An 18,228-nucleotide genomic window follows, 5' to 3' on the forward strand; every position below is an offset into this window, starting at 1 on the left:
ATATGTTGTTCATACCAGGATCAGGTGCCACTGTTGTATTTTTAACTCAAGCTTTACAGTGATAGCAACATGCCTGGCAATCAGTGATCATGATGATTTTTCAGTCAGTGACACAGGCAAACTTATAATTTCAAATCTCCCAATATGCAATGAACATATGACATCCCAGTAAGTAAATTCCAGATGCTCTGCTTTTGACCTACAAGGCTTGTGGAAGTTAACCCTACACTGTAGTTCCCTATGACAAATATCCTGTTTACTGCCAGGATTGATGTGATGTTTTTAATAACTCCATGAAACATGTAAACTAAAAACATAAAGATCTTAAAACAAAACCTTTTTTGTGTTCAAACAAGAAAAGGAGAAAGACCAACAAGGTGTAGAACAGCAGATGTTTGTGTAATTTCTTGTCTTTAAAGGCCACCCATTTGGCTTTGCAGCCATTTTTTGTTTTGAAACAGTATTGTCACTTCAAAACAATAACACACAACCTCAAAGCCAAACAGATGGACATAGTACTAGGTGGAACAAGTAACAGTACTAGAGTCTACATTTACCTCTTAGAATGCAATGTGATGGCATTGCATTCCCATTCTTTCATCAGCTTAGACGATTTAATTTTTTTGAGATCTTCCAGGGAAATGCATTTTAATAAAGACTTTTTCCTTACAATTTTCCTACATTCCTTGTCCAATTCCAAGTATGAGTGACTGATCTGTGCTTGACACAGTCCTTTGGATTCAACTCCTTGTTGTCTATCAGGCCATACAAATTTACTGGTAATTCATTCATCATGCATGATGCTTTTACTGGGGTATTTGACCATATTCATATTTGAAAGATAAGGTATACAAGTTACAGGGGCATGCAACAAAGCATTTTTGTAAAGTATAAACAGGGTTACCATATTTACACTTTGAATGCAGCATTTGAGGTAAGGAAGTAAAGTAGTTATTTGTACAATTTCACTTTTTCTACATGAGAACACAGGTTAATAGCCAAATATAAGTAATAGGAGTTATTCCCAAAGTTTAGGTGACTAGTGGTAGATATTTAATGAGCCACTTTGGTGCAGTGAACCACAAAGAGGTAGTATTTCACACTGGGGAATAATGAAAATATTACTTGCCTATCAAATAAGAATATTTTCCAAATTTTAGATGGAATTGGTTCTTATAAAAATGGGTGTCTAAATGGTAAATTTCAGGCTGTGGGTTGTTAATCTTCTAGGTTCTTACAGGCAAAACTTTACTATAAAATATGCACCATACGCTCTAAGATAGTACATGTATGTACCTCTATATACATACTGAGGAACCTGAAGGGGTGAAATAAGATTTGGGCAAATTTAAATAATTTCAGAAACTCAACCACAAGGTTTCTTTTTCTCTCTTTATTAACCAAAACAAAAGAATAGACTCGACCGTCATGGCAATTTTCACATGGCGCTCGATAGCATTGCTGCACTTGTACACGAAGCTGTCCGTTGCTCGACATACCTGCCTGGCCCGTGCGATAAAGAAAATTACTCAGCATTGGCACAGTTTCAGTCACAGCAAGTATTGCAAGAAAGCAGGAGAAAGAAATTCAAATTGTTCGTCCAGCCAAAGAAAGCGAATTTCGAAACACGTGCAAGTTATATCGACATCAGTTAATCGGTGTGTGTACGATACCTACGAAGATCCTGCGTATGTCGCGTAAGTTTCTTGCAGATATGCCGAACGATTTCCCCTACATCTGTGACTGCAACTTTTCTCCTCCAACTGTAGCTTCAACGAACAGAAAACATGGCGACCAACTGGGCTTCGTGTATCTGTCCGTGTAAGAACACACGAAACGACTCCTGGTTTTGCTGCTCTCTGATTGGGCACAAAAAAAAACAAAAGTTTTGTGACACCAATCAGAAGCCAGGACGACGGCGTCCTTTTGGAACTGGTCCGGTAAGAGTTTGTCCCCAGGGGGCTATTTTTTTCGTTCTTGACTTTTCTTCGCCGATTTTTTGTTTCGCCCGTATAGACTTTCCCTCGCCCCCACTAACTGCCCCTGGGTCTCCGAGGATGCCCCGGACAGGGTTCGAACCCAGACCGCTTGATCCGACGTCCAGCGTACTAACTATTAGGACACCGCGCCTCCAATTTGGCGGATAGAGTAAAGAAGGGCACCAATAATACAACACAGAGACTTCGAACTCGGATCATTCAATCCAAAATCCAACGCGCTATATTAAATCATTGGGCCGGTGCTCCTTTCTACTATTCAGCCTGTTTCTCACATGAGGTTAAGCTATTTCGAACCGTTTGAGAATCAGGTTACCCATTTGTCAGTTGGTAAAAACAAGGGCAATTCGGGGAATGTTTCCCTCTATTAAGTGGCAACGTTAAATTACGTATTGATCTCTCTGTTTTCTTTGTGTCTATGTAAACAGTGTATCCACAGAGACCTGGCAACCAGAAACGTTCTTGTCGGAGAGGACTATGTCATTAAGGTCGCCGACTTTGGTCTCGCTAGAGATGTGTACAAGAGCGATATGTACGTGAAGGCAACAAGTGCTGGTGTGCTGCCTGTCAAGTGGATGGCGCTAGAATCTTTGTTCGACAGACTGTACACGGAAAAGAGTGATGTGTAAGTACGGCGATGTCATTTGTTTTACTGTAAGAATTCAAACGTGAGAACACTTGATGTCACTTTGACATGTTACTTTTGCTGCAAAATCAGATGGTTTATCAAATGAAAGAGGAATTTACTGTTACCAATTTGTGGTTTCTTCATTCCACATCTGATTGCTTTTATACCCTGGTGACACATTATAGTTCTAGTGATCACGCATTTCTGATTGTCATCGAGAGCGTGATTTTGAAATTCTTAGCAAAGACCAAGGGAAAACAGGAATGTTCTGGTTGTGTTTAAGAACGAGAATTTATAAAGAATGTTGTTTGTTCGAGCGCGCCGTTATTCGTAAATCAACATTCTGTCCCAATCTATAGTTTTATGTCTATATTTTCTAAAGCACTTTTGAAATCTAATAGTATAAGGTTTTGTAAGACATTAAAGAATGAAAATCGGCGATATTGAAGCCGAACGACGTTTCGAAGACTCCATGTCATGATTATCAAGTTATATTGCTGGACTTAAATGCGAAGGTCCCGGTTTCAAATCCTCTTCCGTCACTAGACGGATCTGTGATCGGTGGTTCCAAATTCAACTCCTCTATACGTTTTGTTAATAGCCAACTAGTTAGCCTTCTGCCAGTTGGGATTATAACGAGTTTCTGTTCGATTTACAATGTTTGTTTGTTAATTTATTTACAGTGTCCTCAATTGGGACAGTAGTGCTGATGTGTGCTTTCGAGTTCTGTTAGAAGTTGGTGGCGGGGACCATTCCAAAAATGAATGGACTCCCAGTTCAACAGGAAGTCAAGTACGGCCCTTTTTTTGCCAAACCTAACCTAAACCTAACCGTTTCTTGTTTGTCTCATAGTTGGTCGTTTGGTATTTGCTTGTGGGAGATCTTCACACTTGGCGGCACGCCGTACCCTGGGATCCCTACAGAGCAGTTGTTGGACTTTCTAAGTGACGGCCATCGTATGGAACAGCCACATAACTGCCCACTGGACATGTACACTATCATGAGGGACTGCTGGGAGAAGGATGCGGACCGACGACCGACATTTGCGCTGCTTAGTGAAAGAATTGGCAGGATTCTGGAATTACACACATCTAAGGTAACATTTGGCCCAATTACACAAGCCTTAATGTATACTCGCATTTCAGACTCGTCAAATGCAATTCAAGTGAAAGAAAACTCCCTGAAATCATAATAATAAAGTATTTTCCGTTTGTCTCACGACGTAGTGTCGCGACGTTTCGACTGCACACTGCTAGTCTTCATCAGGCGATAAGGTCGACTGGTTAGGTGTAACCTTATAAAGCACGCTGCTGCGCTGTGATTGGTTGGTTTTCAACAGCTGTGATTGGTGCATTTCGATTCTCGCTGTTCTGGTGTGCTGTTGTTCCCTCAGGGGTCCGCTGTCGTTCAGTTCTGGTGTTGTGTTTTTTAATCGTGGGCATCCATGCTTCGGGGATTTCAATTCCACTATCCCTGTTGATATTGTTAGGGTGAAGTCTTATCTGAATTGCCTCTTTGACCCTGCGTGTGTACCAGTGTGGTTCACGATCAATAAACTTTACCTCGTTCCAAAGCGGGTAGTGTCCGGTGTTGTGGATGTGCTCTGAAACGGCGGAGGTCTGGAAACGGGCGAGTCGGATGTCCCGGTCGTGTTCTTTGATCCTGTCTTGCATAGGTCTTCCAGTCTCACCGATGTAAACTTTGCCGCACTCACGGGGAATTCTGTAAACAACGCCATCTTGCTTAGTCGGATCAACGGCGTCTTTCGGCCGTACTAGGTGTGATCTTAATGTAGTTTCCGACTTGAAAACAGCGCGTACGCCTTGTTGTTGTAGGCAGCGTCTAAGTTGTTCGGAAAGACCTTTGACATAGGGTAGAACCGCAGTAGATTTAAACTCGGTCGTAGGCTCAGCACTGGTGCTCGGCTTTCTGTTCTTGGTGATCTTCTGCAAGAAAGAACAAGGATAACCATTAGAAACAAGAACAGATGACAGATGTTTTTTCTCCTTGGATATAACAGATGGTTTAGTTACGAGGCGTTTAGCACGATCGTAAAGACACTTAACAATACCGCGTTTTACTGATTGAGGGTGGTGTGAATCATACGCTTTCAGTCATTCTATGTTTTGACGTATTCTTATTTCTGAACGGGTCTGTGGTATTTATTTTCCGTTTTAATTACTCACTAAAGATGATTCATTGGATATTTTAAAAGACCAGTTTTCTTTCACAGAGCGGGTTTCTATGACTGTCATAAAACCAAACCCTATAGTAATCTCATCAGGCCTGTCAATCAAGTTGACAAACCAATCACAGCTTAAAAAAAAACATGAATCCCGCGCCAAAAACCGCGGGAAAACGAGCACAAGCCAAGTCACGATTGGTTTTGTATTCGCTCTTGATTGGTTAGTAAATCAGGATGAAAGCTCTGATTGGTTATATTGGTTAGAGCAGGTGGTCCTAGATATTATTTAACCGATAAGTAAAGCAATCATTTTGCCTGGGTCAATCGAAAAACGCTTAAAACAAAAAAGAAAAAAAAAAGATCTGTCTCATACACATGAGGTCTTCGATTTTCTCCACAGCAAACGTCATCAGCTTACATCAGCTTATCAGAAGAAAACAGACCAACCAGACCTAGACACGACTACTACATGGACCCAGTTGATTCGGGATCCACACTGACACATACAGGCTATGCTGGTTTAAACAGGTTAGCTTTTAAGACTTATTAGAACCTGATTTCTCCTGACAAGCTTTGTAAACACATTGTCAGGCACTTGACAAGGATAAAGACAATGATCAGCTAAAGTAGATGATATTGTTTTGTTGTAACACCAAATTCTTAGACCTACATTTATCCTTTACCAGTATGCGAAGTTCCTCGTCTTCAGAAGAGATGCTGTAGTTTAAACGCGATACTTTCTGTTTTAAAAAAGCTCTGCAGACTTGTTTGTTTAACTGCGAAGTTTTGCGGAAACGCACATGTGCTAAATTGAAATGCAATTCCGATGGTGTCTAAAAGAGGGGGTGGTTAGGGGTAGCCTTGTCCCTTCTTAAAATACCCACCACTTACCGTCCATTGTGTGTGCTCCTTAAAGAACAAAGCACAAGCTTTCTTTCTTCGATTAATAAAAATAACGTAAGTAAAATACAATTGTTTTAAAACCATGTATTGCACTAAACAGTTTGCTAAAACAGAAGAGGAAGGCACAATGGCATTTCAGAAAATCTTAAAATAGTCCTTCGGGTGTTTTTAAGTAACCCGAGTTTCTAGCAGTACCGTTTTATCAGGTTTAAAACAAAAAGCGAATCTGAATAAAACACGTTGTTTGAGTAGTGGTTAAAAACACAAAAATGCATTGCTTTCTTTTAATTCTTCATTATAAGTGAATTTTTCTAAGGCAGTACAAGATATAGCTTTGGCTTCCTTATCCCATATGACATTACACACTCGTGAAACAACAACTCGCACAAAATGTGTTTTAGCCAGTCATAGCTCGCGCAGTATCCAATCTTTATTTTAAAACACGACGTTTAATTTCAGGCAATCGAGTGAGGATATAGCGAACAGTCCCCTCCCTGCATTACCACGTGACGTAGAAGCCGAGCAGGAACTGGAACCAGACGAGCGGCAAAGAATGCTGGAGCCAGCAGCCAATGGGAGCTTGTCTGGGAACGAGAGTGGAATAGGATTGGATGACGCTGCTGATGAGATGCTTGCAGCGGAGCTTAGGCCACTACAGGACGCCTCGAGATTCGCGCCAAACTTTACTGGGAAAGGAAAGAAAAAAACTAAATCAAAAGAGTCTGTTGTATAATATAAAACGCGGCTAGGTTTAAGCCCTGGCCAAACGGTACGCAAGTGGACGCAAGTAGTTGCATGTTGTACTTTGCGTACAGACTGGGTTGGCTGGCCAATCGACTCCAAGCTTATTCACAAGTGCGCGAATGTTGTCAAAAAGCCATTTAAATGCTACTGCGACCGCTGCAATTCAGGACGTGAATTAATCAGCAAGACTTGCGTTGGGTGGCCGAATGGTGAACAAATTTTCGTTGACTTGCGTGCAAATTTGATCTCGACCAAGGTGAACGTAAGTCATCGCTCGTCAACGCAAAAGCACGCAAGTCCTGGCCAAATGTTGACGCAAGTTTTGAACTTGCGCCTACTTGCGTCTCCGTTTGGTCTGGCCTTAACAGAGTAAACTTTAGTTAAATTGATACTTCATGTACATAACACTTAAGGACAGACTGCTGTCGGTCTGTTGTCGATGTTCCTGACTGATAGGTTTAAGTCACTGGAGTTCGTTTAGGTGGTGTGACAAAGGTACCATAACTCTGGTAGAAAATAATACACTCTTCCCTTTTGAACTTCCTGCATTTTTTTTCGCAGAATAATCGTAAAAGCCTGGCCCACTGGATAAAAGAGATTTTATTGTAAAATTATAAATAAAAATATTCTTGTAATATATCTAACGTGAGAGGGATAAGTTGATCTCGATATCGAACACCAAGTATAGTGAAAAAAGTACACTATGTAAATAGAAGACGACGGATTGGAAATCACCGAAATCTATGCAAGTAAAGGCCTGTTATCCATGCCAACTTTTAAAAGACTATTGTTATTTGATAAAATATCAACGAGTTTGAAAACTAATATTTAATAACTGGCAAGAAGTTAAAAAATTAAAAAGTAAAGTAAACAACTTGATGATCGTTCAGGATGTGAATGGATATACCTAGTAGTATGCAATGGACTCTAGCCCATCGAGCGACGTTTGTCACACTTGACGCCATTATTGAGATTAAGATATAATTATGGACAATTAAAGAGTTATATAAGCAACATAATTATTATGTAGATTTATCAGATTTTCCCCGTTGTATCAAGTTTAGATTAACATCTGTTACGAAGAGGACTCAATTTCTGCAGCATAGCTCATGAAATAAGTGCAACCCAAACCAAAAGTAGTTGGGAAGACTGTACACTTTATGCCGGATTACAGTAACTCATTTTGTGTCCCTGGACAAACCGTTTGACAGACATGGAAGCGAGATGCGGAGGGGGAAAGGGGGTGGGGGGGGGGGGGGGGTAGGTGTGGGACACTAGCAGACTACCTTTTCTTCCCAAATACTTTTGTTGAGGATTGTACATGCTAGAGTAATAGTTTTATTTTTCAATTGCATTTATTTAGGAGATACCATCGTCTAGGTCCTATTTCGATTGATGAGGCGATGTAAAATTATATGTAAATAGGGACAAAGTTGTCTTTCATTAAATGTTAATTCCTTTTATTCTTGTTTGACCTTATTTAACCGTTTTCGTTTTTTCTTTTGGTTAATTCTTTGAGTGAGAGTGTTTTATAAGAGGTTCCAAACCAAAGAAAACGACTTACCAGTTTGGAATACCTGGTTGGAACTAGCCTGTTACAGGCGTCCTGTTCACGGTTGGAGAGCAGAGCGAAAATGGAATTAGCCCGAAGGCGAATGAAAAAAAAAAAAAATGGCCACGGGTTCGCCCCTTTATTTTTACTTGCCGTTCTTCGCGCAGTTCCTAATTAACCGGAAACATAGTGCGAGTTCGCGCAAGAAAACTCCAGCATGAATTGTGTACCACGTTTCCAATTGATTTTAACGGTGGACTTTCACAACTGGTCCTTTCACAACTGGTAATGTGGTATCTTATGTAAATATATCCAACACCAGACGGTGTTTTATCGGGGTATCCAAACACAGAGAAGAGAGTCAAAAATACGACGCACAGCAGAGTATTTTTGACGAAATTAGAGGTTTTTGAAAAGTTGATGAAACACCGTCTCGAGTGTTCGATGATGTATCTTCTCAATAGGAACAAAAACTGCGTAATAAACGGAGAAATAAAATCGTAAAAATATATGATAATTAAGACCGGGTATGATTTTCTTTTTTTTTTAACAAATAATAGGGATAGAATCTTCCTAAACAACCGTGTATTAAACTCGTGTTCCTTGGAAATTTTTAACACATACCAAAATATGGACTGCTCTACGTGAATAACTAATGACAATGACCAGAGACCAGTTGTTCAAGGGTGGATAACGCTATTTGCTTAATTAATCGCTATCCCGTGGATCGGATAGTGATAAAGGACAGCGTTTTCCAACTTTTGAACACCCGGAGCCCGTAACACGCTCAAGCAAGAAACATTTCGAGTTAGTAAAATGATTCTTTATTTATAGCCCTATTAACTTAGTTTAACTAAATTATAATAATGATAATGATCAAAAACGAGTAACACTAACACAGAAATATGCCTCTTAAGCCATTTAAATTATTTTAAAATACTAACTATATGAAGTTTGCGCGTTCGCGATGCGACCGATACAGATTTTAATATAAACTTATGTTCATCGTTCAAACAAGGGATGCCTATTGCATAGGTAGAAAGTTTTTAAAGAAATATTGCGCATATTATTTCCATAGGTTTTAGCTCAAAACTCGTGTAGCTTATCAGCCTTATGCATGCCCAAAGAAGACAAAGAGAGATTGAAAATAACGAGCCGGAACTAGTCGAGACCCTGAGTTATTCAGTTTTAGCGGATAAACCTCTTTTGTGTCTATGAAATGCTTGAAATGTACATTAGCTTTATCCGCACAGTAGCAGATAGCTTGTAACCAATCAGCTTGCGGGCTGCATTGTATAATGAAATATAATATTATTATATCCCTTATACACGAAACTTAAGAACATCCTTCCACTTGAATGCAGATTTACTTGCGCACAATTAATGAATTTATTTTACATTATTAGATTTCTTTACAAAAAATTCAAAATTCATTCACAGGATTTTGAAATGTAAATAGCATTAGCAAAACTGTTTAAGTGTTGGATGTTGGTTTAAATAACTATATACATTCCTCTCGTACGTTTCTAAGAGTACGACCACACGATACGAGAAAATAATACATGTTGATGTACTTTGTAGCGTGTCTGCAGACGTTTCAATGTGGCGCCGTGAAGGGTTTCAAAGGTAAAAAAAGACTAAATAGGTCGATGGATTACAAGAGCTTCTCAGATTTCATTCCTGTATCGGTGAAGAAAACATGCGTTAATCGCTTCCCTTTCCGTCACAGATGTGTACGTCTGCACGCACGCTGACAACAGGTGCAAAGAATTGCGTTACACCTGTAAATGTTAACTAGCATGTGGGTTAGGTATTGCGTGATACGAGAAAATTATACATGTTGATGTGCTTTGTAGCGTGTCTGCAGACGTTTCAATGTGGCCCTGTGAAGGGTTTTTAAAGAAAAAAATATAAAAATTCATAGAAAAGGATTACTAGAGCCTCCCAAATTTCGTTTGTGCATCGGTGAAGGAAACATGCGCTAATCGCTTCCTTCCCCGTCGCAGATGTGTACGTCTGCACGCACACTGATAACAGGTGCAAAGAATTACGTAATATGTTTTATACAAGCATCATACCAAATGGTAATGTCCGCAGGTGTTGCGTGACGCCAATGCGTCCTTGTACTTGTTACGACAATGCGTGACATCTTTCTTAACAAGCATGATGGTAATGTCCGCAGGTGTTGCGCGACGCCGGTGCCGACTTGTACTTGTCACGACACTGCGTGACATCATTTTTTCTTTAAAATGCAATCAAGTAAAGTTTACCTTAGAGAATTTCCTACACCGTTATCACGGGCAATGCCTTGTTTTATTCCCTAGCCGCTTGGAAATTGCAGTGCTTCCAACTTTCTGCAAAACACCTCAGTTTAAGCTACTACATTTCAGCAGCTTCCCCAGTCGAATCTCAGCGGCTAACAAAACCTCAAAGTTGTGTTTCGATCTTTCGCCTCTTTCCCTTGTTCAACACCTCCGCTTTGGGTACTTTCGCTGGGCCTTCCATCTCTATGGCAACCATTTTATTCCCCTCAGGGGGAAGGAACGGGGAATCAACGCGTGCGTCGTCGATGTAATCACCTCCGTCATCCATCCCGTCCACGTCAATCCCACTCTCCCCTGCGGCACTGTTGGTCCTTGCAGAAGTCCTTGGTTTGGCTGCCTCGTCTTCGTCACTCATGGCGTCCTCGTAAGAAGGAGGGATGGGAGGGAGGGGTGCATTTTGAATGTCCTCGTCACTGATGATGTCCTGACCTGGTGGCAGAGTTGGCAATGGGGAGTCGTAGCTAGGAGACGAGCACAAAGAATTAATCATCAAGACGGGCGCTGTAAACGTTAAAATCCTCTTGAGGAATTAATAAGAATCTCGCTCCTGATGTAAAAGGCAATCACGCTACTTATTTTAGCTCTTATTTACTTTTTTGTCGTGTTTATAGAATATGGCGTCCCGTCACCAATTTAGAATTGCAACACACGCGTACACACGAGCACTAATACTTTAGTTTTTCAATCGAAAACTGCTGAGTAACTTATTTATTTTTCCTCAGAGTAACGAAGAAATGTTAGTTCACTGGCAAATAACTTGTTGATGCAAAAAAGTATGATTTCGCACGAGAATCGATGCTCTTAGAACAGTCGAACAGTTATCTTGGAATAACACTTTACATCAGACTGTTTTAACAGAGAAGTTGAAGGTAATCTCCATCTGCAACCTGTATTGCTTTACTCTGATCACTCATTGGACCGTAAACCGCGCCAAAATCTGAACCAATCAGAACCAACCAAAGAAGCAAAATCTGAACCAATCCGAATCAACAACTTCCTGCGCTTGAAGCTGGTCACGTGGTACTTGCTACAAGTTCTAATAAGTACACTGAGTTGTTTACGTATGTTGTGACAGTACAGGGTGATTGATTTGGTTTTAAACGCACACTAAGAACTACCCTAAGAAGCATACCTGGGGCCTTCACCATCCTTGTACGGAGTCTCGCTTGACGGAGAATGCACAGGTGACTGCACATACCTATTGGAGTTTCGGATGTCTGAATCACACGGCTGCAGATAGTAGCCCGCACTGGCAGCTCCCTCTTCCTCCTCCATCTGTAGTGTAAGGTAGGGGTTATCCTGTAACACAGACAGACAAAGACGGCATGAGTGTCAATTTCTTTGAACTTTATTTCCATTATTTTGGCCCCAATTTTCTCGATACAGTCCAGAAGTTGTTGACTCCTAGGACAAGGCATTATTTTTTCAGAGTAGAAATCTGCTGGTATCACTGAAACTCCGAAGAACGCTCGAAGCGGTCAGATTCCTTCACTTAACCGTTAAGTACCACGAACATTGTTTCCGTTTCGGATTATACGCCTAGTGTTGAAATAAACTTGTTCTTGTTGTCTCAACAAGTTTTTTTTCTTACGTCGCGTTAGTTTCCTTCATTTTGAAATGTTGCGCCCTCTTTCGCGTTAATTTCCTTTATTGGGAAATGATTTTTCCTTCAATTCGCGTTAATTAACACAAGCGTTAACTTCCTATTATAAAGTAAAAGAATCTTGATATATATAGGTAGCTCTTTGCAGGGCCATGTATTCTGTACCTTTGTCATGTTTCTTTCCAAGATCTTTCCCAGATGTTCGTTCAAGGTCACAAAGTGCGGTCTCTGGTCGGGGTCGTGAAGCCAGCAGTCCCTCATGATAGTATACACCTCCAATGGACACTTGGCCGGGATGTCCATTCGCTTGCCTTCACTCAAGTAGTCAAGAAGCTGCTCTGTGGGGAGGCCAGGGTAAGGGGTACCCCCAAGGGTAAATGTCTCCCACAACAGGATGCCAAACGACCATCTGAAAACAAAACCAAGTCATCAGTTTTCAAAATTCCCTGACTTTTTCCTGATGACCAAAAAATGCAAAATGTCAAATATAGTTGCAGCCTCCAGTCTCCGTTTCAAAAAGAAAAAACATTGCTGGGATTACATTGATCTGAAATATTTCTCCCATCCTTCAAATAATTTCAATTTTCCCTGACTTTTCTTCAATATGTCAATTTCCCTGACTCTAAATAAAATTCCCTGACTTTTCCATGACCTTGAAGAGTTTTATTTTCCCTGACCATTCCTGACCTGTGGCAACCCTGAGCCAGTAGAAGGATTGGAAGCTCCCAGAAGCCAATAGCTCCTGAATGGTGGCCTCAATAAGCTACCTACAGTGCTTTTCTACCTGGAGATCATTCGCTATGCGAGTTTCTTTTGGCATGAAGTGTGGGGGACGAAGGGTGCACTCAATTTGAAAGTGAAGCTTTTCAAAATCAAAGGTAAATTGACTGAAATCATCATGCTTACTACCATTTTCGAGCGACCGTGAACGGCCAACTTTTTTCCGCGTTTTTTCACGGGTAAAACATTCAACTTTGTCTAGACAAACCGTCGCGTTTTTCAACTGAACCAATTAACGTTTGGAGCGTCAACATGTCAAGTTTGACAGCTCCGCCTGTGTGTTTCTGCACATGAAACAATGGTTTTGAAAACTTTTGCGTCGACTTTTTATATTTCTTCAATGAATGTCGACAGCAAAGGGCTTTTTTTACATTTCTGGCAATTGCTGCGACAGCAATCTTCGATTGTTTATTTATTTTTTATATTTTGGAGTGATTTTTTCCGTTAAACTACCTTAAATGGTTTACTTGTAAAACGCGACAGTTTGTCTATACAAACTTGAATGTTTTACACATGAGAAAACGCAGAAAAAAGTTAGCCGTTCACGGTCGCTCGAAAATGGTAGTATTTTGTTCTTGTGTAAAAGAGCATCGTAGTTGATTCCCGTGCCCGCAAGGATTGTCCGAAATCGATTTTTATGTTCATGCTATTACATGCAGACTTGTATATTATAAGGAGAAGGGTCTTCACGACCAAAACAAGCTGCTACAGCACAGAATTTCGCTTGCACAGGCAACGCAACTTTCGAAAATTAATAAAAAAAATCGCAACTGCAATAACTGCAGTGTAATAGACCATTTGCATTATGACGTAAAAGCGCAAAGAATTCTGGTAGTTGTAGTTAGTTTCACGGGAAAACACCATTTCTGGCTTGTGATTGGCTAAGGGCAGCCAAGCGGGAAGGTGGACATCTATGACATTTATTTGAAGCTGAGCTGCTAAAGTTTACGCTCTTGTCGCTTCAAAATTTGCTTATTCATTTATAAGCAAATTCATTTATGTCAGTTACCTGTCAAAAATATAGAAAACAGGATGATAGCTTTGGAATGAAACTTTGCTGACAAATGTTGTTCGTGTTCAAGTAAGTTTAATATGTACGTTGTGTGCGGAGTTGACTCGACTTGGTAGAACTTCATTCATCGCGGCCGACAACTTCTCTTCGTAAATAATTTTATCCTAAAATCACAGCTTCAAAAAATCGCGCAATGGAAACAGATTGCTTGAAAGGACGAGTCTAGGATATGATTAAATTTGTGTAGAATCAAAAAAGTGAAAGCAAGGCAAGCCATTGACTTTGTTCATCATCTATTTTCAGACGTTCAACAAACGATCGCTTCCATCGATCGCAGGTGAATTAATTCTTGACTGAAAAGCTTAGAAAATTTACCATATATCATGATTACTCGGCGGGACGGTCAGACGGTCAGACGGACAGAGAGACGAGTCAATAGAGATTACTTCATGGAAAATGCGCGCGTACGATTTTTATTCACGAGTTGAGTAGTGTCAGAAAACGAACGAGTGAGCGTAGCGAACGAGTGAGTTTTCTGATACGTATCAACGAGTGAATAAAAATCGTACAAAGCATTTTCCATGCTGTAATATGTTTATTTCATAGGTACTGAGATTTTCTTTTCCGTGCTACTGAGTAGACAAATTTATTTGCACAAATAAATGACACTGTAAAACCATTCAAGTGCTCAACAACTGAGTAAATCAAAGATCTGCAGCATTCAAAATTTTTAAGTTAAGTCAAATTTCTGTTAATAAAGGAAGCCATGCCAATAAAAAAGTTAAGTCAAGAAGATAAGTCACAATTTATTCATCATCAGAGTCACTATCCAGTTCCAAAGGCCTTAGACGTTTCCATCGCATCGCTTCGGAGCTTGACGGGTTTGTAGAAAGCGTCGGAGACTGATTTAAAGTGTTAATGTTGATGGAGAAATTGCCACCTTGAAAAACTGCGCCACTGAATAGTGCCATGGACTGCTGCTTTCCACCATTCTGAGAGTCGGAGGACTGCGAACAAGCTGTCTCAGAAGAGGACGAAGCTGAGGTACCAGCCATCACACTGCTTAGCACTTTTGACATGTGCATCTGTTGCTTCGTTGAAACAGTGCTGTAATTTTCTATGCTCTTCAAATTCTTATGGCCAGATAGTTGTGCGATTTGCGTAGGTAGAATGTCGTGTTCACTTAGCGTCTGGATCATTGTCTTTCGGCCGCTATGATTTCGAAGCCTGTCGTTTTCAATTCCTGCTTTCTGAACCATGGTCTTCATTAAACCATTGAGTTTGTTTTTGCCGACAGGACCGGACTTGAACCAGCCTTTTGTTGTGAGCGAGTCCGTCTTCAAACCGTTGTTTACAGCCAAATAAAAGGGAGCATCATCTTGATTCATTTCCTCAGGTCTCTTCCTGGCAAAACATTTGTAGACTGCGACAGGATCTCTTTCAGTTCCGTCGGTCGCAAACATTTTCGGCGGTACGGTTCTGACATCGCTGCAGTCTGATCCCGTTCTAGTTTTTGTTTGTCTTTCATTGAACTCCAAGTACTCGACTCCGCTTGCCGTTTTCAGTAGCTTTATATCTCCCCAGCACATATCACGATGTTCTTGGCACCCACGGAGTCCGAAGTGAAGAGTGTTGTTTAGCCAGAGCGTGTTCAGAAGTGCCTCGGGACTACACATACCGAGCAAACCCTTCTCGTACAATATTTTCAACTCTTCGCTTGTCAAAGCTACCGACGCTTTCGGTTTATTTCCTTTTCCTTGCTTTTTTAGCTGCTTTTGTTTAGACTGTAGAACTTTCCTGGTTTTCTCAAACACCAAGTCGTTGATTATGCTTACAGAATAGCTCTTTTTCTTCAGGTGTCTTTCGAAGCTAGCCACTAAACTTCGAAGAGAAGTCGGTTCGTATTCATTTCCATCTTTGGTGCGGACGGCAATGATGAATTGGCTGATGTATTCATTCAGCTCAACAGCCGGAATATCTTCTATTTTTCTGTCTTCGTTCTTCGTTATCAAAAATCTTTCAAGCAATTTTACATCTCGTTCAGTTTTTTGAGCGGTGTTTTTGTTTTCCTGTTCTAAAATGAATTATTCAACTGAGGAAACAGAAGCAAACCTTCCCTCGGCCATTTTTCAAAGCGCGGGTTTTCTTGTCGGCAACGGCTGTGGGATGACGTTTCCTTCAATACGTTCATTCATCACCTGTGAAAATTCGTCGTTCGCGTTGCTAATTGGACGAACGATATTTTTTCACAGTGAAATTTTGTCGTTCGTGCTCCTGATTGGCTAATCTCTGAATCAGTACGATTTTTACTCCCTACGATTTTCATGAGTAAATCTCAGTACCTATGAAATAAATAGAGGATATTACATGGTTGCGCGGAGATATGAAATTTATCTTCGAGTGTTCAAATCGATATCTCACGAGTGAGCGCAGCGAACGAGTGGGATATTGATTTGAACACGAGAAGATAAACTTCATATCTCCAAGCAACCATGTAATATTCTGTTTATTATATAAACCTACTAATTACCATGTTTTTGACGATTTTCCGAAGATTTCCGACCGTTTTCCGAGGATTTCCGAAGATTTTCAAAATGTTGTCCGAAGGTCGTACGAATGTTTCCGAACATTTTCCGAACTTTTCCGAAAATTTCCGAAGATATCCGAAGATTGCCGAAGATTGCCGAGGAAGATCCGAGGATGTTTCGACTTAATATCGATTTTCTTTGGCTCATTAAGCATTGAAACAGGGCACACTTGCCAGAAAATGTTCCGAAATCGATATCTTCACATGTGAAAATAACATGTTATTTTCACGTGTGAAGATATGATTTTTTCGTGCGAAAGATTTCCTGGTATTTCACTGATGTTTATATAATAAAATAATTTTCTTCGTTCAGTCGAGCTTCATCGATGAATCATGAAGGGTCAGTGATAGAGGATTTCCAAGCTGATCAATCAAAACTTCCCTGTGCAGGTGAATACAGGTTATTTGTTTGTTTATCTTAAAATTGTATTTCTTTTTTCGTCAAATTAGAACTGTAATTGGAATTTTCTTTAACAAAGAAGCTTTCTTGTTTTTTGTACTGAAAATGTTAACTCGTCGATTTGGAGTTGTGGTTTCAATACGAGCGATGGCCGTGTGAGCAAATATAATTTTATTTACATTAATTTTGTTGATGAGCGATTACTTGTGAGACTTGAAAGGTGAGCCTCAAAGATTTTTACGAGTGCAGACATCATGTTCTGTACTCCCCAATGTTTAGAAAGGGTAAAATATTGCGTCTTCGTATACTATTTGAAAATACCTTGCGACTGGAGGAAACACTCGTTGAAACTTCACCACAAAACGCAACCCAGCAAATATACAATTTCTTTCATACCTTTTTTCAGACTTGGTTTTATACTGAGAACTTGCTTTTTGCCTTTTAAATGAAGCCACAGAGACGCCTTTTTCGGCGAGAGTAAATTTCTTTACCTCCATCACGATTTTCTTAGGCAAGCAGGCTTGATGACAATTCAAAATTTCCCGCGAACTTAACTACAACTACCAGAAGTCTTTGCGCTTTTACGTCATAATGCAAATGGTCTATTGAATTCCCATTACTTTATTAAGCGTTTTATCAGCCCATAAACTGAATGTGACAAGTGAGTACACAGGCCTTTTTTGGGGGAAAAGAAAATATCCACTAAAACAGACCAAAATATCTCTGGAACTACATTCGTTTCAGGGACGGATCCAGGATTTTTCTTAGGAGGGAATGTACCACTTAGGAATGGCATGGCGCAACTAACTTGTTTTTTGGAAGAATGCCAATTGTATAAGAAAGCTGCAGGTCATCTCGGTTGAGGGGGAGGGGGTACGCACCCCCGGCACCTTCCCCCTAGATCCGCCTCTGCGTTTGTTGTCGAAGACTTCTGATTTCTACAAGACTTCAGTTGTCAACTTACATGTCAGTTTTCTCTGTGTAAACTCTGTCGAACAGTGATTCGGGAGCCATCCATTTTACAGGAAGCAAGCCTTGTGTCTTCTTAACATAAAGATCATCTTTGTAAATGTCTCTTGCTAGACCAAAGTCAGCTATCTTCATAACATAATCTTCACCAACTAAAATGTTTCTTGCAGCCAAGTCTCGATGAACACACTACAGAGGAAGATGCACAGTTAACGTCAACACAAGTTCAACACACAAATTCTCCTATCTGGTCTCTGTCTATTTTTTATTGTCTGGTTGGGAGAAATGATTGTATAAATCCTTTCCAGCCTCAGTAGAGTTAAAACTAGTCATACGGCATGGTTCTGACTATTTAGTCCGCAGCCAGTGACTTCTAAATAAAAGCTTTGAAGCAGTTTTTTCCTTGCTGTTTTACTGTGAGTAACCCAGATCGCCCAGAGAAATTGATATAGTGGGGTAAAATGGGGTCACTGGTAAACTGTAGGCAAGTTGAGAAAGAGTACTACAGACTGAACTCAAGACAAGCTGAAAAGGAATCGCTGTC

General features: G+C 40.3%; 3 protein-coding genes and 1 pseudogene across 7 annotated transcripts in view; 1 reads left to right on the forward strand and 3 right to left on the reverse strand.

Annotated features, from left to right (window-relative positions):
- Positions 1 to 18,228, forward strand: part of LOC144655377 (fibroblast growth factor receptor 4-like) — a 92,256-nt gene that overhangs the window by 11,907 nt on the left and 62,121 nt on the right. Inside the window, exons 10-13 of one of the 2 annotated variants that reach the window (XR_013571080.1) lie at positions 2,426 to 2,622; positions 3,478 to 3,721; positions 5,211 to 5,338; positions 6,173 to 6,913. Coding sequence is in view for 1 of the 2 variants with exons in the window: in XM_078515623.1 (XP_078371749.1) it covers positions 2,426 to 2,622; positions 3,478 to 3,721; positions 5,211 to 5,338; positions 6,173 to 6,446 (843 nt within the window). In the remaining variant the exon portion in view is untranslated. Of the gene's footprint in view, positions 1 to 2,425; positions 2,623 to 3,477; positions 3,722 to 5,210; positions 5,339 to 6,172; positions 6,914 to 18,228 lie in introns of those variants that run through there. The other variant, XM_078515623.1, reaches the window with a different exon arrangement.
- Positions 9,314 to 18,228, reverse strand: part of LOC144655370 (fibroblast growth factor receptor 4-like) — a 92,538-nt gene continuing 83,623 nt past the window's right edge. The window contains exon 17 of one of the 2 annotated variants that reach the window (XM_078515614.1): positions 9,314 to 9,479. The gene's annotated coding sequence lies outside the window, so the exon portion shown is untranslated. Of the gene's footprint in view, positions 9,480 to 10,165; positions 10,221 to 18,228 lie in introns of those variants that run through there. The other variant, XM_078515613.1, reaches the window with a different exon arrangement.
- The window catches only part of LOC144655367 (fibroblast growth factor receptor 4-like), a 48,388-nt gene continuing 40,379 nt past the window's right edge, over positions 10,220 to 18,228 (reverse strand). For all 3 annotated transcript variants that reach the window (XM_078515607.1, XM_078515608.1, XM_078515606.1), the window contains 4 exons: positions 17,680 to 17,873; positions 12,102 to 12,345; positions 11,466 to 11,632; positions 10,220 to 10,794 (listed from right to left, as the gene is read on the reverse strand). In XM_078515607.1, coding sequence (XP_078371733.1) covers positions 10,437 to 10,794; positions 11,466 to 11,632; positions 12,102 to 12,345; positions 17,680 to 17,873 — 963 coding nt within the window. In that variant the 3' untranslated portion in view covers positions 10,220 to 10,436. The remainder of the gene's footprint in view (positions 10,795 to 11,465; positions 11,633 to 12,101; positions 12,346 to 17,679; positions 17,874 to 18,228) is intronic.
- Positions 14,535 to 15,854, reverse strand: LOC144654038 (uncharacterized protein KIAA1958-like; annotated as a pseudogene).

The sequence above is a fragment of the Oculina patagonica genome, chromosome 5, assembly GCF_052425735.1.
Source record: "Oculina patagonica isolate OP01 chromosome 5, crgOcupat, whole genome shotgun sequence".
In the NCBI taxonomy this organism is placed as follows: Eukaryota; Metazoa; Cnidaria; class Anthozoa; order Scleractinia; family Oculinidae; genus Oculina; species Oculina patagonica.